Source organism: Colletes latitarsis, chromosome 4 (assembly GCF_051014445.1).
Source record: "Colletes latitarsis isolate SP2378_abdomen chromosome 4, iyColLati1, whole genome shotgun sequence".
In the NCBI taxonomy this organism is placed as follows: Eukaryota; Metazoa; Arthropoda; class Insecta; order Hymenoptera; family Colletidae; genus Colletes; species Colletes latitarsis.
The window spans coordinates 40,379,183-40,402,753 of record NC_135137.1 but is presented as its reverse complement, the minus strand read 5'-3'; the positions used below and the strand labels follow the sequence as shown (position 1 = coordinate 40,402,753).

At 44.4% G+C, this 23,571-nt stretch overlaps 1 protein-coding gene across 2 annotated transcripts in view; it reads left to right on the top strand.

Annotated features, from left to right (window-relative positions):
• LOC143340902 (band 7 protein AGAP004871) overlaps positions 1-20,917 on the top strand; it is a 51,414-nt gene extending 30,497 nt beyond the window's left edge. The window contains exons 2-7 of one of the 2 annotated variants that reach the window (XR_013079521.1): positions 12,214-12,426; positions 12,552-12,732; positions 14,936-15,097; positions 19,646-19,811; positions 20,329-20,755; positions 20,884-20,917. Coding sequence is in view for 1 of the 2 variants with exons in the window: in XM_076763298.1 (XP_076619413.1) it covers positions 12,240-12,426; positions 12,552-12,732; positions 14,936-15,097; positions 19,646-19,811; positions 20,329-20,553 (921 nt within the window). In the remaining variant the exon portion in view is untranslated. Of the gene's footprint in view, positions 1-12,213; positions 12,427-12,551; positions 12,733-14,935; positions 15,098-19,645; positions 19,812-20,328; positions 20,778-20,883 lie in introns of those variants that run through there. The other variant, XM_076763298.1, reaches the window with a different exon arrangement.
• The last annotated feature ends 2,654 nt before the right edge of the window (positions 20,918-23,571 follow it).

Genomic DNA, 23,571 nt, shown 5'->3' with positions numbered 1-23,571 from the left:
TTACTTTATTCGAATCTTATTTGCCGTGTCTCTTATATGATTTTAAAAAATTGGCTCGTAACGAATATCAATTTAGAACGTATTTAATTTGATGGTTTCGTAAATACAGACGGCGCAGTTACATTGGAATATTCATTTTATCGAATCGATTTTTTCGAAATGAACTGCTCGCGCTGCAACGTGCGTTACCGTGCTCGATATTTGCAATTAATCAAATGCTTCCCCTTCCGGCGTGGAAAGTTGTTTTTCTCGAAAAAAATTGTATTCCATATTTTTCTACGATGATGATATTCGTAAATTGCAATTCGATCTTTTTAGATTTAAACAACCGGTGTCGGGAAAATGGGATTAAATCTTTCGAAATTCCGAGTCGATGGATAGTATTGACGTTGGAGTTATTATCAGTTGCAGTACTCTTGCAAATATTCTCACAATTAAGCTGCAATAAACGGTGGCGCGATCTCGTTTAAAATACGCTTCTGTTATCCGATGTTTTAAATATTCCAAGTATGAGGTACTGTTGGAGATAGTCCAACATAAATTTCCAAGATTTGCATTGTGTAAACTATGATATCGTAGTTATACCTCGGTATTAAGTTTAACACAACTTGCTGGACCTTGATATTACTCTTCTTTTTTGATACTGTTAATAGACATTCGCGAAGACGTATGAATATTCGAGCCAAATTATTAAATTCCCGAAGACTTCGGAAACCGAACCGTAGGCTAAACGTTCCTGGTCTAATTAACCAGAAAGGTGCAATCCTCTTAACGTTACTATTAAAAGCTACCATACGTTTCCCTTTTGTCACGGTGCTGCGTCGCGCGGAGAATTATCCAGAAGCTCGCCGTCGTCCATTGCGGCTTATTGTTAGCGGTATAGTGGCAAACTGCCGCCCCCGCAAACGCGGGAACACTGACCCAACTCTCGAGCGTCGTCGCCCCACAATGCCTTCGAACGAGAGTAATTTTGTTGTCCTTCGTTAGCGGCAAATCAAAACGTTCCTCCGAGAGACGCGGAACAAGTTGCACGGGGAGAAGCAGAATTTCAAGGGAGCAACGAAACTCGAATTACATCCCAAAGCATTTGAAACACGGCGAAACGATCGCGAACGTGCTACGTACGAAAGCTCCCAGAAACGCGGAATCGCTCGAAACGAAATAAATTGCCCAAACGAACGTTTACCTACGGAACGCGTCTCTTTGTTTTCGTTTCGACGATTATATTATTAGAGACGCGCGATTAATTCTCGTTCCGCGATAGAGATCCGCAGTTTCGAATGCATCCCGATCGCATTTCGATCGAGGTGGCGTCGCAGCTGCAACCTAATCCAATGGAAAGGGTCTCGCGATGCAGATAGCATCCATTAAACACCGACAATCGTAACGGTATTTGCACCGATCGAATTTCCGGCACCGGAATCCGCGGACGAGAATGCAATCTACGACGAAAACTACGGCACGACGTATTATTTGTACGCTGTAACGTCCGCGAATGCTCGGAGTGCTTCCATTTTCGGATGCAATCGGAGCGATTCGATCCTCAAACTGTCTGAATCTCTGGTTTCAAATCATATTAGACTGTCTAGTTTTAGAATTTAGGCGTAACATAAATCTGGTGCTTTGATGATGATCTTCTGATGCAAGAAGATGGAACTATAGTTTGCAAACAAAATAAATATGATTTTACTCGCGAGAAAAGCGAATATCTTGACTAACGTGTCTAGCTATACAGGGTGTTCGACCACCCCTGGGAAAAATTTTAATGGGAGATTCTAGAGGCCAAAATAAGACGAAAATCAAGAATACCAATTTGTTGATGGTGGCTTCGTTAAGAAGTTATTATCGTTTAAAGTTCTGCCTGTACTGAATTTTTTTTCTCGAAAATGCGCAAGATTTTGGGGGTATGTCTACTCACCAAAAATTATTGTAATTGACCTCCACAGCTAATAATATTTTTTTCAGAACGATTCGAAATTTTTTTTTTCGTCGAGAAATTTAGGCACCTACCCCCTGTCGATTTTTCTTAAAAATTCATTTTTCATTTTTAGTAATTTTGTAGGTCTAATACTTTTTTGTAGGTACCCATGAGCTCTACTTCACTACTAAATTTCATTAAAATATATTCACTATTATAGGAGTTATGGACGTTTGAACATTGGACCACTTTTATGGGGTTTTTCTCATTTTGCGGAGCCAAGGACCAACTTTTCGAATATTTTTTCAATTTGTATATATTCTCCATCAAAATACGCGTAGTTTGCTTTTTTAAACATTAAAATCGTCCAATCCGTTCAGGAGTTATGACGTTTTAAAGATACGCATGAAATTTAAGGGAAACAGTCAGATATATGGTCAGACATGAAGTTTTTGGTAATGAATTTTGAAGACTCGACGCGTCTATATCAATTTGCTAAACTCGTATATCTTCTCGTATGTCTATTGACCCTCACAGGCCCACGACGGGCTGTTATTAATGGAGGAATTAATTAACTCGATAATTAACACGTTCCATGCCGGATGGATTTTTGGTTGCTTTCCGTCCACGCCGTGTGGGTCGTATGTGTCACATGCTATTAAGTTCAATACTAAATTGCACGTATTTTTATTGAAACCTGTTACTTTAATGGCGTTTCTTTCAATTAGAATATGCAGGGTGTTCGACTACCCCTGGGAAAAATTTTAGAGGAAGATTCTAGAGGCCAAAATAAAACGAAAATCAAAAATAACAACTTCTTGATTGAGGCTTCGTTAAAAAGTTATTAACGTTTAAAATTCCGCCAGTATTGAATTTTTTTCTCGAAAGTAGGTAAGATTTCGGTAGTATGTCTATTGACCAAAAATGATTATAACTGGTCCCTGCAATAAAAAATAATTTTTTTAGAACGATTTGAAATTTTTTAATTTAATTGTTAATAAATTTTTAACGAAGCCTCCATCAACCAATTGGTATTCTTGATTTTCGTATTATTTTGGCCTCCAGAATCCCCCATTAAAGTTTTTCCCAGGGGTGGCCGAACACCCTGTATATTTCTAGTTGCGTTGTGATATCGTACGGAGGAAACGAGGGAAAAGTTTGAGTGAGAGATAGCGTTTGGGGGTAACAATGGGCATAAAATAACAGAGGGTCGTCCGAGCGAGCAATTGCTTGGACAAACATTCGGCTCGATGACCGATGACCGGTAGAATGGAATCGATTACGGTCATCCAGCAAAGAGTTAATTAACGCGTCGAGGGTTGGGCTGGGTAAGCTAAATACTCATAGAGGCAACGAGATCGACGATGAAGAGGCAAGAGTGTCCTTGGGGGGAACACGTAGGGTGGCGAGGGTAGAAATGCTCTTCCCACCTAATGCGGGATAATGTTAATCCGTCATTTCTACGCCTGCCAGGCTATACGACTAATATTCGTGATCGCTTGGCACCGGGAACAGGTTGTCGGGTAGCAAATACGACATTATCTCGTGTAATCTAGACGCGCAGCTTCTTAGTCATTGGAGGCAACCTCGGCTTACCGGCGTATCCGATGGCTGATTATTATTAATAGCCTGAACGTCTAAAGGCGACCCGCCGCGCCACCGGATGTTGACGTTCACGGGCCCGTGTACGCGCGTTCCATCCGGGTTACGGTACTCTGCAACTATCAACCATTTCGCTGCATTCCGTTAGGCGACCGCAACTTAGACGCCTTCACGGTCCGTGGAAATTATATCCGTCTTATTCGTAAAACCACCACCACTGTTATTCCTATTCCCTTCGTCGAATAATCGTGACAAATCTTACGTGTACAAAATTATTCAATAGAATACAGTGACCGTCTCTTTCCACTATCTTCCAGGCAACTTCGTTATACAATTTTCGAACACCGGCTGGAACAAAGTAATTTATCTTCCACGCGCAAAACGAGCGCAGAATTCCACTTCTTGCCTGTATCGATCCTTCGTACCCCTGTTCGATAAAGATCTACGCCCGACCTAATTTCCAGAATACGTATTTCTTCTCCCGAAACAAAAGACCGTCCTCGTGTTGCACCGTGTATGGGATCTAAGCCTGCGGGGAACATCGCTGTCGCGTTAATTATGCACCGATCGAGAATACGAAACTCGTGAAAATATTTCGTATCGCGACCGGTGGGACGGACGTCGCGTCGAAAAAAGCATCTGGCCTGTCAATCGATTCCGCGGGCTATCCTCCCCCGAGAAACGCTATCGTTTTGTTTCGGCTAACGAGTTTTTAATTTTAGTTTTTAATTGAAACGGAGGAGCGGAAAAAAAAGTGTACCGGTCGGCTACCGTGTAACAGCGAGTATCATAAAAAGTTATCGTTGCCCGGCGCGGAGTAAAAAATAGCTCGATAAATTCGAACAACGCCGACCGAAGCTCGTAAATTAAACCATATAAAAAGGGAAGGAAATTCCATCGGCGCGCGGCGACGAATAAATCGCGACCGTGGCTGCGATCCGGTGAACGCACGTCGAGCATTCGAGAGTAATCGCGCGAATTAGGCGACGTGGCCAGCTTCGAGAGTGGTTACGCACCCTAGATCGATCGGAGGAGTTCCGGTCCCCGGAGGATCGGTAGATATAAACGGTTGAAAAGACCCCGAGAGCGTATTTCCTTGCAGCAGTCGCACGGTAGTGTCGAGTAGGTCTTCCCAAAGAAGGTTTTCAGGTCCTTTATGATTCGTAGAACGAAGAGAAGACCGGTAGTTCCGAGTCCAAATAGTCCCCTGACAGTCGTGAACGGAACGGTAGTCGTTCGTAATCTTAGGACAAAGGGTTTGCTAGCGAAAACTTCTGTTCTCTTTAACGCTCCTGCGCTAAACAGTTGTCCATCAGGGACTTCAGGAATTGAGAACACTAAACGGCTCGAAACTTTTTCAGTCGGTGTTAAAACGCTTACCTGGTGTGCATTTGTTTGGATCCTCGATCGTACCAAATTGGAAGTATTAATAGAAAAGGGAGGAATATTTTTAGGGACTTCCTGGATCAGAGTTTTAAAGGGAGTTGCAAGATGCGCGGAAATTTTAAAATATCCCAAGAGCGAAGGCCCGCTCGGAGCCCTGATTTTCACACGGCGCCACTTCAAAGGCGATTTCCGCGCACGTGCCTTCGGCTTGTCAGTATTTTCCATCGTGAGAGTCACGGAGCCGAAAAACAGCGCGGAACCAGAGACGAAGCAACTATTTGTGGATAAAGCTCGATCTAGGAAAATAAATACTAGACGATAAATCAATGTTTGGACCATCGTCTGAGAGGGTTCTGGCGACTCTTCGGATGTTTGGGAAACATCCACGACCAAGAGCGTGGGAATGCTTCCACTACCGGGGCTGCATAGCGTTAACTTCAACGGAGAACTCTATAAATACGTACGGTATCCACGTTGCACGATATTTTCGATAATTAAATTGCGAATCGACGAAGCAAACCGTTCAAATTCCCAGCCCCTTTTTCCGCGCGGAATCTTCGACGTTTCCGTCGGGAAACGCGAGTTATGCAAGATGCGTTTCATCAACGGTACCGCCATGACTCAGCCGCCTAATTGTTATTCTTAGAAGCGGTAGTTTGCGAACATTCCGCCTTTATATACCGCGGTCTGCCTCGCGAGTCGTCAGTCTGCCGGCAGTGTTATTAACAACGGCCAAGTACAAACAATTTCTCGCCCGATGCGCGGAGTAACAGCTAACAGAATTCTACGCGCGGAATCTTTTCTTCTTTCCACGGCGAATGTTTGCCCGGCGAGCTTTCGACGGGATCGTTGGCCTAGCCGTTTTACTGCCAGTTCCCCTGTACAATTTTAATCTATGAACGCAAGCCACTCGTAAACTATCCTTTGTCCAAAGAAGTAGTTAAAAAAAAGATGCTAATAACAAACGGTGGGTGAATTCCGACCGCCAGAAATTGTTCGCCGTTGCGTTCTTAAAGCACGTAACGCCCGGACACTTATTTTCCCCCGGAAAAGCAATTTGCTTTTCCCCAAACCCTTAAGGGCCGAAAGGGGCCACTTTTGCCGCTATTGTTTCGAGCAGAAAATCGTTGATAGCGTCTGTTACCGGTTAAGTTGATTTCGTCGAGGCACGGTCGGGAATTCCGACAACCGCGTCTGTTCGTTCCGGGACATAAAAGTTTTACGCGATCGCGTACGGCGCGTTTAAGCTGTTCTTAAACCAAACACGCTTTATCCTAATTTTTTTAACGGTAACGCTGCCGGGCTTTTACGCCCCCGGTCGGCAGTTATCGTTTATCGTTGCACGGGGAGCGAGCAACCGCGTACGCGTCGAGATTCGCATCAAGAGAGAAGAAACATTATCCACGGGTAACCGTGATCTCGCGCAGTTTCATTAATCTAATGGATTTCGATACGCGAAAACTGCGGATCCGCGTAACGCGAGACTCCGAAGTAATCAAAGCGACGGTTCGCGGGGGGTGGAGGGGAAGAAAAACGGCGGGAAGTTTAAAGCCGAGTCGACGAGTTGACGCGCGAAACAAAAGTGCGGGGGGACCGAGGCGGAAAAATAGTAGAGACGTAGAAAGAGCTCGGACGTTGCTGTGGGAACGTTTATTCTACCGAGTAGATTCTTCCGCAATTATTTAATTGCGGGCTTCCCGGGAACGAGTCCGCCGTGAAAAAGAAGAAAACGCTTTTTCACCAACTTTGTCGCCCTTTTTAAGCTACGCTTTTGACCAGATTTTCCCGGGAACGGTGAAAAATTCACGCATCGCTTCGACGCGAACCAGCTCTGTGCGTTGCTACTTCTAGTTTTTGCTTCTCCTTTCCCGTTTCAACGTGTTGAAATTTTTCATTTTACGAAGGATGTTGCGATTAATGCCGACACAAGAGCGCGAAAGGACACTGGTAGAATGAAAATCCAACTCGACGAGACTCGGGCACTGGATTAAAAAGGACTCTCCCCGATTATGACCGTCCGGGAATCGACGATTTTCTGATTTATTTTCACGAAACTCTCGAATATTCTATTCTCTAACGTTTTCTTCTGTTGTAAACATCTTTTTAAGTCACAAATTAGCAGATATTTGCTCTATAGACGTGTCGAAAGAATCAATAAGGTCTTTTAATCGGGTCTAAGTTCTTAATTCGGAATTTCCAGTGCCAGGAAAAGTGCCTCGCGGCCATAATTTCTGCTCGATGCTCTTGAAAGGATCATTGGGCATTAGGCGCGCAGACGCTGTATCGAGACACGTCCACCCCCGATCGCAGAATTAATGCAGAGATTCCCCGTCGTCTCGTTCGCCACGAAAATTCTCGGATTACCTGCCTTTCTGCGCGATAAACGTTTAATTACAAGAATAAAGTGCACCACGGCGTAGCCCCATCATCGACCGAAATTAAACGCTAAATCAGATTTTAAAGCCTTTCTCGCGGCAGCCGCGATCTACCTGGACTCTTAATTACCTGGATATTAAAATACACAGTCTGATAAATTACCTGTAGACGATTGCCAATGCTCGAAACACCGTCTCCCAAGTGGAGGGACCGTAAAAGAAAATTTATGGAAAAATATGCGCGCGAATTAAAATCAACGGTGTTTAAGCTCGCGCCGTTTTAAATCTACAGCTTCTCTGATTTTCTAGGAGGTTGTCCCCCGATGCCGAAAAGTTCTCCGTATTTTAAGGGACTTTATTACGAGAACGGAAGAGTGCAAATATTAAATTCTGTTTTAAACTTGGAGAAACGGTCCGACTCCCCCCGACGCTTGAAATGTTAAGGGAAATTTATGGCGACAATTATATGTCCTGTACACAAGTATTCTCGGGGAAAAAAAGCTCCCGTCCGAGCCGTACTGGGCCCAGACGTTATAGTCAGCCTCTTCATAAGGCAAAATTACTCGACGCTGTCCACAGTCTACTTGCACCGCCGCGTTCCTTTTAATCCACCGCTGCTTTTTTTTCTTTCTTAATTCCTTCCACGGACTTCCATTAACGTTTGCTCTAACAATATTTTTCTAGCCTAATTTCACTCTGTTCCGCTTAGCTCCGCGTTTCGAAACAAAAAGATTCCGATTCTGTGCTCGAATAGCGCGACGATGTGTCCTGAAAATTTCAAGTAATTAGTTTACACCGGGTTGCTTTATTTGGGAAGCATAACTGGCACGATAATGGAGGTCGACAGAGCTGGGAGTCGTCGACTGGGGAGAAAATGTTAACGTTTAACCTGATCCTCGAGAAACGACAGCACCGTTCATGTTAGCGTCTATTCGCGGATATAGATACTTGGATTGTAACATTACACAGTGGAATATTTGATCTGAAAACCTGGCTACAACTATTTCGAAACGTGGCTCGAACTGTCACAGTTCAAAACCATTTTAGAGCTCGAGCAATCTAAAAGATGCAAAAAATAAATTACTTTTGCGTCGATACCTTCTGTAATTTTATTTTTTAAATCTTTTAGATGCACGGAGGATAGATTTCTACGATGGTTCCTTGTAAATATTGCGAAGAACGCGTCGGGAATGATCGCAGCATTATTTTTTACGTCGCCGGGCGTATTCGCGCCGAGTTCGTTACCGCGGGCATAAAACGCGGTACGAATTATACCTCGTAAACCATAAATTGCCCCCACATTCCGCCGGGCTTGTCTAAAACAGCGTCGAACACAGTATAATCGAGGTAGTTTTTCATCAGAGTAGGTTGATATATACTCTTCCTATAACGATTGGTACCTATGAATTTGTTATAGTCGGATAAATCGATAAAACGGATATTAATCGTTGTAATGGTTATAAATAACCGTAATAAATAATCGGGAATCGTAAAAAACTGTATATCGTTCGAAAGCAGCGGAGTTTTTACTATTCTCCCTAACCAAGTCGCGTTAAATCAACTTCGGGGCCTTCAAAAGTCATTCGTTTTACTTTAATTTTCGGCGAACAGGAATTTATGATCGCCGCATAAATCCACCCGTGCAAAAGTTGAAACAAATGTGCAGAGAAAGGGGTAATGATCCCGCTACGTTCCTGCAAAAAATTTCTAGAGTCGATCGATGACTGATACGAATGTTTTCAAATCTGTCTTTCGTTTCTCGAGCGTGTAATATACGGTCCTGTTGGCCACGAGGAAACCGTACAATTTTTTTTTGTCTAAACACGGTAGTTTCGTTAAGAAAGAGAACCTGTGAAGCGCAGACCTCGATCGTCGCGGATGGTTCGGCTTTTTCCGTGGAAATTCGGCCGCTGGGAGCGTTTAGTGGCCAATCACTCATTTTGCGCGTAAACAGCGTGCACGTTCGCGCGTTGCGGCGACGGTTAATTTGGTATAGGTTTGCGGTGGTGCGGTCCGTGCGTGCGGTATCAATCAGACGACCGGGACAAACCGTGCCGGACGCGTCTCTCGGCACGTCGCGGCGGCTGCTCGCGATCCACAAGCCCCCTGTCGAACCATACTGCTTGCTATTATGGTAGCCGAATCGCTCGCTACGCCGCTCAATTCGCGAGTCTTCCTGGTCGCCGACTTAGTAACCGAGTCGCCTCCGCCGTGGCCAGATTAGTTCTCCCTATCGATGACCCGACACCCTCGCGGCTTGGACTAACCTCGTATCTCGATGAGAAATATCTCGAAACTTTATCGCGTCCGAATGGATCGACGCAGAGTTCCGCAAGTGTCTCGCCAGTGTCCACGGGTAATCTCGTAGTTGGACGACAGAACTCGATAGCTTGTTTCGCGTCCGCGAGACTCGTTTCGTCCGGGTCTCAACGATAACATAGGAGATCGAAGGGATTTAGCCGACCTTGTTATTGGTTCTCGTCGTTGGTACCTGGACCACGTAACCGAGGGAAGAAGATCGAGGAGGGGAAATAGAAATTATTCCCGCGGCATGGTACACTACGGATGCACAAAGACCGACAGCGGTGGAGTCGAGTGCTTCGTCGAGTTCAGTGAGATACCTCTCGATAACGTTCTACGGGGCGATTCTCTCGTCGCTAGACTCGAAAAGAATGCCTAAACGCTGCGACGATGATCCCATATACGTTCACAATCTTTCTCTGTTCCTTACAAATAAAGTCGTCCGCGTTGCAACAGTTGCAACATTGATCTGTTCATCGAACCTCGACTTTCGAGTCTACTGGCGAAAGAATCGCTCTGTATCGATCATAGAAGACACAGAATCACAAAAAAGTACACCTAACTTACAGAACTACGTGTCATTACTTTTGAAAGTGTAAATAACTAAAAGTATTCGACTTAAAAAGAGCGATATTAAGAGCACAATAATTTGTGCAACTGTCGTAAGAGGGTAGATATTTTAGAGTGCACAGGGTTGTTGTACAAGTTGTCATACGACGCAGGTGTGTCGAATGGCAGCACGGTGTTGCAGTGGTCTACGACCCTTATCCTAAAACATAAATATGATGTTAGTGTTCTTTTATTCGGAGAGTTTACCTACAGGTGGGCAATCTTTGTTATTACATGTTAAAGTAATACGAAAATCAAGACTGTCAAGAACATTTACGAAATTCAAGTTAGATGGAACATCCTGTATACTAGTACATATATTTCATAGCATTTCACCTCTAATGAAGCGTACAAGAAGACTATGGGATGGAAATGATATGATTGAAGCAATTAAGGTAATGAGCTCCCTGGTGTAGCAGTTAAAACCCCTTTAAATGGGAAATCAATGATTCAATATTACCAGCATTAAAACACTTCGGTGGAAGAGTTTATTTGTGGGAATAAAGATAAAATGTTTTAATTACAGTTTCTTTTCTTCGAGCCCGTGCATAAAAAAGTGACTGAAACTGGCACAGTGTTTAAGATAATTAACTCGTTTATTTTGGAGGAATCAGTCAAGTAGAATCGATAACTAAAGTATTGCCCATCTGTAGATAAATATGAAAATGGAATTGTTGAACACCTCGGAACTCTTTTAACTATTTTCATCTCAGTGGCGTTGAATTTGAATCTCGAAACCTCTCAGTTTAGTATAAGCTGTATTAAAAATGCAGACGAAGGATGAAGTCGTTAATTTTAGAACAGAAAATTTACTATAATTGGAGTTTAACTCGGAATCTCGAAACTGTAGTCTTTGCAAAAAGCTTATCCATGCAAGCTTTAATCCTGGATAGTCGTATCCGAGCTACTCGGAATTTTTAATACTAATTCTTAAAAACGTAATTCTGGGAATGGATCTCTGTAAGAAAAAAGCTAAAAACCACCGATATAAACCGCCCACGCAACAATTTATCTCACGATTCTCCACGACAGTGCGACGATAGTTGTATCGATTTGTCGTACGTTATTTTTCCCACAGACGTACCAACCTGTTGCTCGACAAATCTCACCGAAAAGTAGTTACGCTAGATCTGTAATAGTCCAAACAGCGACTGTAAAATCATTACCTCGATCATTTCGGTACTAATTAATAAACTAGACGCTCGTTACACAAACAATAACGCAACTTACACTCGCGTTTATTTCAATTAAAGCTAGGAAAGAGATTGTACAATATTTTGTATACTCGATAACGTAAATGATTTAACGATCGCCGCTCGTACCGTGATCAGAAATACTTTCGTTTCAACGTTTCTGTTTCGAAGCTGAAATTATACAAATACCTTTTCCAAGTCGCCGCCAGAACGCCCACGCGTGTTTCGACCAATCGTTTATCTAACAGACTGCCAGATTTTGCAAGCAGACCGTAACTCAATCTGCCAATACGACGAGTCTTCGAAATAAGTATCTGCAGAAACTGCTGATCGAAACGAAGATGATCGATAAAAACTATAAACAACGAGAAACCCAGAACAGTGTTAGGAATATAAATTTGGCAATCTGCTCGTTAACAGTGCACGTTTCGACGGCGCTGGATTTTAAGAAGCGACGAGAAAACGCTAGCAGAACGGCGTAAGATGAAATTAATGAAAAAAGCTGTCGTCGGACAGCGGACGGATTACTTTCTCCCGACAGACGTTCCATTTCACGCGCAATTTACCGACGGCTATCCGTGTAAAAAGCCTTTGCATGATTGCTTTTGCCCGCGGGGACGAACAAAGGAGCCACACGGTTGGCCAAGCGAAGGAAACCCCCAACCGTGCAACCAATGACAAATCGTACCCTCGAACGCTCGTTAATTACTCATTCCGGTCCAAGGAATCGAATATTTTCGAAAGCAATCTCTCACCGACACGTTTAATTCGAAATATCTCTCTTTGTTGCTCGCGGGTTGCTTTAATCCCTTTGTTGTTGTTGAAACAGAGGAATCCAGGGTCCCTAGCTCGCAGATGGCAGAAGAGTACAGAGCTGGCCTGATGACGAGGTTGATCGAGGTCCTGGCCACCATCGGGTCCTTCCTCCTGGTGCTCGTCACGTTTCCCTTCTCCTTGTGCTTCACGTTCAAGGTCGTCCAGGAGTACGAGAGAGCCGTTGTCTTCAGAATGGGTCGCCTGAAGGATGGTGCTTATGGCCCAGGTACTTTCAGCGTTTAATATTTAATTTATATTTTCTTATTTATCTTATTAAGTCACTCGTTATCGATTGAATAAAAATTAGAAGCTCTGCTTTGGTTTTTGGAAATCTGGAATAAACTTCCATAGGGACGTTTTTCGTGATGCCGTGCGTGGATAGCTGCGTTCGCGTCGACCTGAGGACCGTGTCCTTCGACGTCCCTCCGCAGGAAGTTCTCACCAAGGACTCTGTGACCGTCAGCGTCGACGCTGTCGTTTACTATCGCATAAAGGAACCGCTGAACGCCGTTGTCAAGATAGCCAATTACAGGTAAACCCTTCCTCCGTCAGACTGAATAATTCTAACGCGCGTTTAGGGACCTCTGTTAAATAAAATCTTTCGCTGTTAATCGCGTGGTTGTACCGTGGAGATTTATGACGAAGCGTTAAAGAGATTTCGCAGATGCTACGCGCGAGGGAAGAGTCGGAACAGGCAATCTCGCGGCGGTTCGAAGTAGATCGAAAAAATTGGCAAGAAACAGAAGAAAAGGAAAGGAGGAAAAATGGGGTCGTTTGAATAGCTGGCCGCCATTCTCTCGATTCAGACGGTACGAGAAAAATGACGGGGGACGTCGCGACGTCGTCGCGCAATTTTTTCGTGGCGCCGCGGCGCCGAATCGAAAGTTCGCGCGACTGAAAAGCTCGTCAGAATTTCGGTGGAATTAGTTAGGCGAACGCCGGCCAGCGGAATAACGGAGTTAATAAACCCGACGACGTGGCCGTTTCTTTCCTGGGAAAGGCGACGACGCCCTTTCCTTTTGCATTTCTCGCGCGGCGCGAACGTTGAATTAAGAACGAGCAAAACAGGACCTCCAGGCGTTCTAAAGACACCCTGGATTAATTGGAATTCTTTGCGTGGCCGGGTTAATTAACGTGGACACGATTTTCTGAAATTTTAATTACCATCACAGATGCAGTATAGTTTCGAGAGACGACATCGTCTCGAGGGCGAATCGACTACGGAGGAGAAAAATGCGAGGGTGAGGTCGATGAGTTACGAGAGCGTGAGAGAATTACTTGGGTAATTCGTGTCGGTGCATAGAATCCAATTAATTGCGTAAAAGTTGCGCGATCAACTTGGAAATCTACGGTAATAAACTCCCCCGGTCTCGAACGATTCAAGTTTCGTGATTCGATCCGCCCCCCTTACGATGGAGCATCTGCTTTTTTTCACCCTCGAGCGAAAGTTTCGCGACGCCTCGCGAAAATATTGCTTTCGCTAGTTTAAAAGAACTCCCGTGATTTCGTTTGCTTGGAGATCGATGATCGCGCGAACAGCCGAATTTTCTATCCGACCAAAAGTGAATTTATTTTTAATAAAAGAAGAAAAAGAAAACGATGAAAGGTTGGAAGTAGAAAACCGCTGACCCGTTGGATTTATTGTCCGCCGAGGACAGGCTGGCCAACGTGCCGGTTCCGTAGGTGCGTTTTTAAGCCGCACGCGTGACAGCTTGCTCGAGCCGGCGGACGTTTAATTAACTAGAGCGCGCCGGGCCCGATGTTCAATTATGGGAAAGACGGCGGGCGTAATTAAAGTTACACGCGTATTTATGTCGCCGGCCAGAAAATTCGATGAACTCCGCGCGAAAAGTAATTGCGCCGGGAACGTTACCTTCTTCCGTACGCGACGAAAAATTCGCCTCGCGAAACGGCGCCGCGCGTTTCACCAGCTTCGTGCCACGGAAATTAGATTACTGGGCGAGAAACAACGCGCATAAAGCGACCCACGGTACGCGGTAATAATCTCCGAGTCGTTTAACGCGTCTTGCTCGAGTAATACTTGACGCTTAACACGTCCACCGCCGGGCCAATATCCCTTAAAAATTGTCAACCGTTGGCGGACATTTATTTTTACTCGACGAAATGAGATTCTCTAAAGGACGAGTGGTAGTACCAATTTTGTAAAATACATTATTTTCGTAGAGATCCTTTGGCGAAGTCTGGGACTGTTTCGCCCCGAATCCGAATTTCCATCGACGTTTGTAAAATTATTTATCGAAAAGCGTGACTTCCAAATGGCCCCGGAAGTCCGTTGGAGTTAATGGAAACGAGTTTTGATCGGCGTGTAAAAGACAATCGGCGTAAACAGTCGAACGCACGGCGCATTTTAAATTCCATTTCGTGTAAAACGCACGAGCGTCGCGCGGAACTGGCAACAAAAACCCCCGATCGTTACCGATTCGGAAACGTAAACCATTAACTGCAAACCACACAGCAAAACGACGCGCGTTTCGAAAACAAAAAGCTTACCTTTAACGGACCGAATGGTGCACGTTTCGAAAAAAACAAAGAGTCGATTGCAAACTCGGGGACAAAGAGCCGCGTACATAGAGGGAAAGGGATAAAGGTCCTGGCGAATTATTTTTCGCTATCGTAACGCCAAACCCGATCCCCCCCAGACGTGTATAAACATTTGACGCATTTCGCGCATTCAAACACGAACAAACCCGGCCCGTACGCTCGTTGCGTTTCAGTCACTCCACCCGCCTGTTGGCTGCCAGCACGCTGAGAACGGTCCTGGGAACGAGAAGCTTGGCTGAGATCCTGTCAGAACGAGAGAACATTTCTCACACTATGCAGACATCCCTCGACGAGGCCACCGATCCGTGGGGCGTCAAAGTCGAACGAGTCGAAATGTGAGTGCATATCGATAATCTTTGGATTAATCCAACAATCTCCCTGGGAGCTATTTTAAAATAAAGCTCGAACCTTCTACTTTCGCAGTCCTACGATTCGAGAAGACTTTTTAACGTCTATTACAAAATTCTTTTGCACGATTTAAACTCTATGTCGAAGGAAGAGGATATACAGGGTGTTCTGAGGGATTCTAGAGGCCAAAATAAGACGAAAATCAAGAATACCAATTTGTTGATGGAGGCTTCGTTAAAAAGTTATTAAAGTTTAAAGTTCCATACTGACCGGAAAATTTTCCGGCGAAATTAAAAAATTGCAAATCGTTCTGGAAAAATTATTTTCGGTTGCGGAGGTCAATTACAATCATTTTTGGTCATTATACATACCCCCGAAATCCTACTCAGTTTCGGGAAAAAAATTCATTACCAAAAACTTCATGTCTGACCATATATCTGACTGTTTCCCTTAAATTTCATGCGTATCTTTAAAACGTCATAACTCCTGAACGGATTGGACGATTTTAATGTTTAAAAAAGCAAACTACGCGTATTTTGATGGAGAATATATACAAATTGAAAAAATATTCGAAAAGTTGGTCCTTGGCCCCGCAAAATGAGAAAAACCCCATAAAAGTGGTCCAATGTTCAAACGTCCATAACTCCTATAATAGTGAATATATTTCAATGAAATTTAGTAGTGAAGTAGAGCTCATGGGTACCTACAAAAAAGTATTAGACCTACAAAATTACTAAAAATGAAAAATGAATTTTTAAGAAAAATCGACAGGGGGTAGGTGCCTAAATTTCTCGGCGAAAAAAAAGATTTCGAATCGTTCTGAAAAAAATATTGTTAGCTGTGGGGGTCAATTACAATAATTTTTGGTGAGTAGACATACCCCCAAAATCTTGCGCATTTTCGAGAAAAAAAATTCAGTACAGGCAGAACTTTAAACGATAATAACTTTTTAACGAAGCCTCCATCAAGAAATTGATATTCTTGATTTTCGTCTTATTTTGGACTCTAGAATTCCCCGTTAAAATTTTTCCCATGGGTGTTGGCTATTTCAAATCAAAAGCTTCGCGCGGAAAATGGAGAATCGAGATTACAGTAAAGTAAATACAATCGAAAGTCACTGTTCGCGAAGGGAGAATAGGAAACCGATCGATCAAACGTTTGATGTATACGGCGATAAATATCGTTTCTCGCGGAGGAGAGCTTATCGTCGGCGCGGTTACGTTCCATTGAGCTTATTGGGGGAAAAATTCACGGTGAAATATAACCGTGATCGAGACGCATCCCGGCGGAGTCATTCGACAGCCTCCTATTGTACCGGATTTAAAAAATTTCCTTCGCCGCTGATCGTTTTTTTCTTCGTTGTCGCGTTCCAATTTGGAATCGACCGGTATTACCGCTCGATAGCTCGATCGAGTCCAATGTATGCTCGAGGATCGGAATTAATTCGATGTTTAAGTCTCGTTTGGCTGCGGACGTATCGAAACTCCGCGAAATTCACGTTGAATTCGATGTACTTGCACCGGTACTTGGTGAAACGCGGTATCGAAACTCGTGCGAGTGCTTCGAGAACTTGCCGGACGTCGAATTTCTAATAATTAGGAACGATCGGGGAACGATATATCTCGCAGGGGAAGTTTCACGTACGACCCTTACAGATTTTAGTAAATTAATTCAGTCCTCCATCCAGGCGCATCGAGCACATTTGGTTCTATTTTTCTCTATTTCGTCGACTTAGTTAGAAAATAAATGGATTTAGAATACTTAATAGAAGATTCCTGTGTCTCGCGATTTATTCTCACGTCCCGTTCTGTCGAGAACCCTATAGTGTTACGAAGAGTGTCGCTGGATGGTATTGCACGCACGAAGGTGCACGCGGATATACGTGGACGCGCATAAATGCGGGACGGCCGAGTATGGCATCGACCCCTCGACAAGCTATCTACAAAAGAAGAGCCCTCTGGTCTCGACGTGCAACGACTTCGCGCGCTCCAATAGCCAGACACTGCTGTCGCGCGCTTCTAAAGCCCGAAAAAAAACTCGAGTGCTTTCCAGAGAGGCTCTTTAGGTGAGTATCGAAGGGACATCGAAGGGAACGCTTCGTGCTCCGCCACGTTTACATACTGCCAACCTAACCGGGGTTCCCCGTGGCCGGTGCTCCGTGTTCGACTCTGATAACGGCGTTCAAAATACGCGAAACGATGAATTCAACGTTCGTACGTGGGCTCTCAGGGCTCTGGCAATGTTTCAGCCCGGTGTTGCATCGAAGTTTAGACGATACAAACTATTTCGTGTTTTCTAATTGAAACGCATGCTGCCGCGTAGAGCGAGTGTTTCGTGGCTTTCGTTCGGGGTTTTACAAACGTCATGCGATCCCGAACAACGCTTTAAACTTTCCTTTTTTCAGTCGCGGACGAATCGTATTTGGAACGTCTGTTCGAAACGAGTGCAAAATCGTAATAATGAAAAGCGAAAGGTGACTGAAACACGAAAAACTATGGAGGAAACTAAATTGAATGTAAACTGTTACGCCCGGTGGGTAAACCTCGCGCCGGGAGTCGCGTGAAATTTAATCGATGAACATCGCAGAAACTGTTTTTATTACGTTTGTTAATGGAAGCATTATGCAACAGAAGGTTAAAACGTTCGTTGCCTCCGTTCGGTCGGAAAACCGACCACCACAGTCCACGCTACATTTGTAGTAATTTTATTCAATGTACCGTGTGCTCTCAACTATGTATTGTTCGAGTAAAATATATTAAATGCTTCACGCTACATTTGTTTACACGGACGTAAAATAGAGAATTATTGCTGTTGCGCGTGACTCTGGTTTCCCGCGAGAAAGTTCATACAGACACGAATTAACAATTTCCCGGGGGTCGAGGGATTTGGAAATTTCAAAAATAGAATTTATTATCGGTCTAAAGAATTCTTAAAACTCGAAAACTAAAGTTGACGTTTGTTAAACCATCGAATACCATTTTGGCGAGCTCCTCGTTGCTTAAAAAATGGCCAGCGCCTAGCGAACGGGGACGTAAAAAGCGGAGGAAGTACAGTTTTATTCTGGTCGAGTGTAACTGGCTCAAGGAGGGCCGCGCCTTTTGCCTCGACTTAAAAACCACCCTTGAATGTACGACGCGCCGCTGCGACCGTGGGAAACGAGGACGCGGTAATCGCGAAATTTTTGGAACGCCACCCACCACCGCCGTACGCTCCCGCATAGTTGCGCGTAAACGTGAGAAACAACGTCAAAATTGTTTCGACCGGTACCGGTTAACTTCCTAAATTAAAGGGTTTGCGGCGCGAAACCCGGACGTTCCATGCCGCATAACTCCAATTTCAGCGGTTTCGCGTGAATTCGCAGCCACGCGGCCTTTCTGCGATCCACCAGAATTCGACGAGCCACGAGGGTGGCGAGCCTTTTGATATCGAAGGGTTACTTTGTCGAGTCCTCGTGACGCCCTTCGTTCGCGAGAAGGGCTCGTAATTCTTTCGGATACGCGAGCCATATTGGATTTACTAGGGGATCGAGGGTCGCCGCAATCAACGAGAATAAAGCATAGAGAATCTACGACGACCAAAGCGCATTCTAATTTTAATTGCACGCTTTCACAACGAGTGTGTGAGAAGATTTGGAAAAGTAAATAAAAGCCCACGCGTCGTCCATCGATTCTCTTCCTTCTCCACGTAATCTCCCTACGAACGTTAGATATTCCTCGCGAATTCCCCGTGACAATAATTGGATAGAACAGCCCTAACGAGGAACGGAATTTGCAGGAGACAGAAACGGCGAGTTGCAATTGGAAGCATGCTACGTTGCAACAGTCGGAGATGATGCGTCGCTTTGCGTCGTCCCCTCGACGCGAGTCTGTCGTCTATCGCGTCGCGACGTCGAATTCGAAACGATCCGCTCGTCACGCGGAACCGTATTCTTCCCTCGGAAAACGAGGTCATCGGTAAAGAAACGTAAAACAACTAAAGCTTCTTTATTCCGGTCGCGTCTGCCGAAACGTCTCGAGGAAGTTGCGTACTTTGCCGTAACTCGAAACGACCGTCGAACGGTAGTCGCGCAGTTTTACGTAGAACGTTTCATAACGCGCGGGCGAGACACTCGATACAATACGTATTCCCGTTGTTTTTGCCTTCCAGCGATCCTGTTTCCCGTCCGAGTCGACAAAAACCGCCCCGCACCTTACTCGTTCCCAGAGCCCTTTTTAATTTTACCGGGCTCCGTTCTACGCTGCTTTGCATATTTATGAGATCCCTTGGATTTTTCGACTCTGAAATAATGTATCTTGTAACCCGGTACCTTTTTCGAGGTGGCTCACGGTGAGATTTTTAATGAAAATATAAAGGAATTGCGAAATTATACCACTTACCATCGATCCCCTAAGAAATTCCGACGAACAACGAGACTACTCTTTCTTTCTCAATTCTAAAACGTCTGCTTTGATTTTGTACGCGGCCATCTGCGTGTACACGGGTAGACGTAGAGGGCAAGTTGACGGAACGAAACGTAACGGATGTCCCTGATTTAGAAAGGACGTTCGACTTCCGGTGCAGCTGCAACGAGCCATGGCCACGGAAGCGGAAGCTGCACGAGAGGCACGGGCAAAAGTGATTGCGGCGGAAGGAGAGATGCTGGCTTCCCGTGCTCTGAAAGAGGCCAGCGATGTCATTTCCATGAGTCCGGCAGCCCTTCAGGTACGTTCCAAGCTGACCCTCCGTGAAATTCCCGAGATATTCTCGATATTCCAACAACCACGACAAAACGTCTACTTCTTCCGCAAGGATCCACGTACGATAATTTACACAACTATGGTTTCTCGATCGATTTCGAAAAATTATACACCGCTGTCCATTACAGAAATATTTGAGATATTTTACGGCCATAGTTTCGCGAATTATTGCACGGAGAATCATCGAATTAGTTCCCTAGAAATTAGTCGAGCGTCCCAAGTCGACGACGTTGATGGTAAACTTGAAAATCGTTCGTTTCTCTTAATTGATGTTCTTTGGAAACTTTTCAATTGCACCCTCCCCGACTTCTGTATAACCATACAGATGGCACAATTAGTTTCGCAATTACCCGGTCTCTAATTAAAAGATCTCGTCGTCGACGTTCTGAATGAAGAAAGTCGGGGGCCGCGCGACGTAATTGAAAATTAATCCAGTGTCGAGAGAAAGACCCAGCTTCCTCACTCGCTTTCCCTGCCAGCAGCTACGGTACCTGCAAACGCTGAGCAACATATCCGCCGAGAAGAACTCGACGATCATCTTCCCGTTGCCCGTCGAATTGCTAACGCCGTTCTTCACCAGCGGCTTCAAGTCAAACGTGATCCAGAACAGTGTGCAGACCTCGTCGGAGCAAGTGGACTCGAAATCGGTTAAAGTTCAATGCGACGTTCACTCGAACATCGGCAAACGCGAGACGACCGAACAATAAGGTACGTGGAACGATCCTGGATGACGAGATTCGCATCGCTTTGGTACAGTTGGGGACATCGGAAGATGCTTTAAGAAAGCTCATCTTAGACTTGGAGTGGGTCGAGACCCCGAACGTGGCATTGGTATTGGTAATCGTCGCTTCGAACGATAAAAGAAAATCCCTGATATTGTTTACTGTCTACGTTACGACATATAAGAAGGTAAAGACAACAATATCCTCGACTTTTCTATAAAAATAATTGTATGGTACGAAGTGCAATATCAGAATAAATTTTGATCAATCACAGAGTATCTTATCTTCGATATTTAAATGCTTGTTCGGTTGCAGAACGCGAACCAGGGACCCATGCGAAAGAAAGGAGGCTCTCGATCGTTCGTCTGAAGAGCAATTATCGTAATATTCGAGTCGGATGATCGTATCGCGGACGGATCGAACACGCGTTATTAATATCCGTAGTCGCGACAAATAAAGGGATTGGGAGTCGCGGGAAAAGGAATTTCGACGGCAACAGCCGGCACGTCAGATTAATTGCACGGCCTTTGATCCAATTCACTGGTAAGCAGATATACTTGATCGGAAACCGATACGCGCGTATCCGTGTTCGACACGCTGGGCGCTCGTCAAAGCCCACCACCCTTTAGGCAAACTTCGTGCTTTCGTACCGCGCAAACGACCCCGATTCCGGATCATTTCAAGCGACGCACGTCGGTCCAAAATCACGGAAACGCAGCGAAAGATCAAAAAATAGACATTCAGCGATCTGCGTCTCTGTCGCGAATCCATAGGTGATCGTGCACCGCGGCAAATATTTTTCTTGATCGTCTCCGATTCGTGCAAAAAGCGAGGGAGTATTAACCATTATTTTAGTACGACGTAGATTCAATGTTACCAGATTTTTCACACAGATTTCACTTTCACGAGTATGTCACGTCCATATTGGAGATCCGGTAGCTTTAGAAATCTTATTCAAATTTTGGCCGCGACCGGCAGCCGTCCGTCGAAACATTTTCCAATATATTTCGCATGGGGATATTCGCACCATCCATCATCGATCCGTCCAAAGGACCCTCCGAAGAATGAATCGACGGATAGTCGATAGACAGTTATCCGACAGATAGTATGAATCCAGATTGCTTCTGTTTGGGGTATTCTGCGTTCTTTGTTTATCTTCGATGCGGAACGTTTCCCGGATAGCGGAAGGAAAATACAGGCGCAGTCTTCCTGGAAACTCGACGGAAATGGATCGCTTGTTCCGATGCCTAGCGAGTACGAGAGGTCAGTTGCTTCTAAACGAACATTAGAACCAAATAATACAAGAATAGATTTAAAAATTGCAGGAACTCGAGACCAAAAGTGACCAAGTCCCTCGACTTGTATTATACAGAATGTCGTGGTTCTTCCGCCTCGCTACGAGAACTTAATCTGACACTGGTAAACTTTTAGTTATATTAGCGATACTATAAAACGATAGAATCTTCAATTGCCACTGCCTTAGAGTAGCCTAACAACACGTACTAAAACTAGTTCAACTTTACACACATGCAGTTCCGAAAGTACTAGTGTTTTATTAATTATTGAGGCATTGTTAGCGGCGGCAAGGCCTCCCCTTTAAAATGGTTTTTTATTTATCGCGATCCGGCTTTCCGTTTTTGAGATATCGTAATTTATGTAAAGAGGTATTTTTTAAATTCCACTGTCCACGCTCTCGCCGCCTTAGAAACGTGCATTAACGCGTATTAAAAATACCAAAACTTTAGACGCGTGCAATTCCGAAACTACTAGTGTTTTATTAATTATTCAGGCATTGTTAGCGGCGGCAAGGCCTCCCCTTTAAAATGGTCTTTGGTTTTTGTCGATCCGACTTTCCGTTTTCGAGATATCGTAATTTATGTAAAAGGTAATTTTCTTTAATCCGGCCATCTCACTGTCCGTCGCATGTACAATAGCCTATTCACGCGTATTAAAAATACTTAAACTTTAGACGCGTGCAATTCCGAAACTACTAGTGTTTTATCAATTATTGAGACATTGTTAGCGACGGCAAGGCCTCCCCTTTAAAATGGTTTTTGGTTTTTGTCGATCCGACTTTCCGTTTTCGAGATATCGTAATTTATGTAAAAGGTAATTTTTCTAATTTGAACTATCTCTGTCTCCGTCTGACGCGTCGCGTCGGACCTCCTTGTCGCACGTTGACCCACTGACCGACTGACCGAGTGACGTCACGTTTACTATTTACTACGAGCACGTGTGGTCAACGACCTTGCAAGACCGTAGTAAGAACGTTCATTGATCTCGCGACGTAAAAAAAGCGCTTCGGTCTCATCCGATCGACTTGAAATTAAAATCCTCATATCTCCGGAACTAATTACGCTATCGACTCTCACGAACGCTCGTTTTAAAGGACATTTCATCCCCTATCCAACTAACCTAAGAACTATCATTATTTGTACTGTTTTCTGTGTTTATTTTGACGTTACATACCCAAAGAACTTTCATCAATTCCTATCGATTATACGACTGATGCGGGATAAAACTGGGTTATTTATGAAACAAAAGTCGATAGGTGCAGCGTTAATCGTTCGAATAAAATGTAAAAAGAGAAGAACTTTTTCTCGAAATCGATCGTACGTCGCGTAAACGAGTTTTATCGAGATTCTTGCACGAACGAGCGAACGCTCGACCGAGCGATTCGCCGCGGTGCGTAAATAAATACTCTCGTAGGAATTCGAACGTGCGTATGCAAACTTGGTCGACTCCCGTCGAGCTTTCGCGTCACGTTCGAAACGTACCAGCGTGCCGCGGAAGCTCCAAGACCCAGAAAGATCGAGACGTACGTGTCGTACTGTCGTTTTCTCGACAGACGTTCTAACAAACATTCGTGTATTGAAAATTACGCGTCGAACGATAAGGAAACGATGCGGTAAAGATCGCAAAATCCACCCTTATCTTTTAAAAAATACTTGCACCATACCATAATTTGCTTTCGAATCGAACAAAGGTATCCAAAATAAAAAG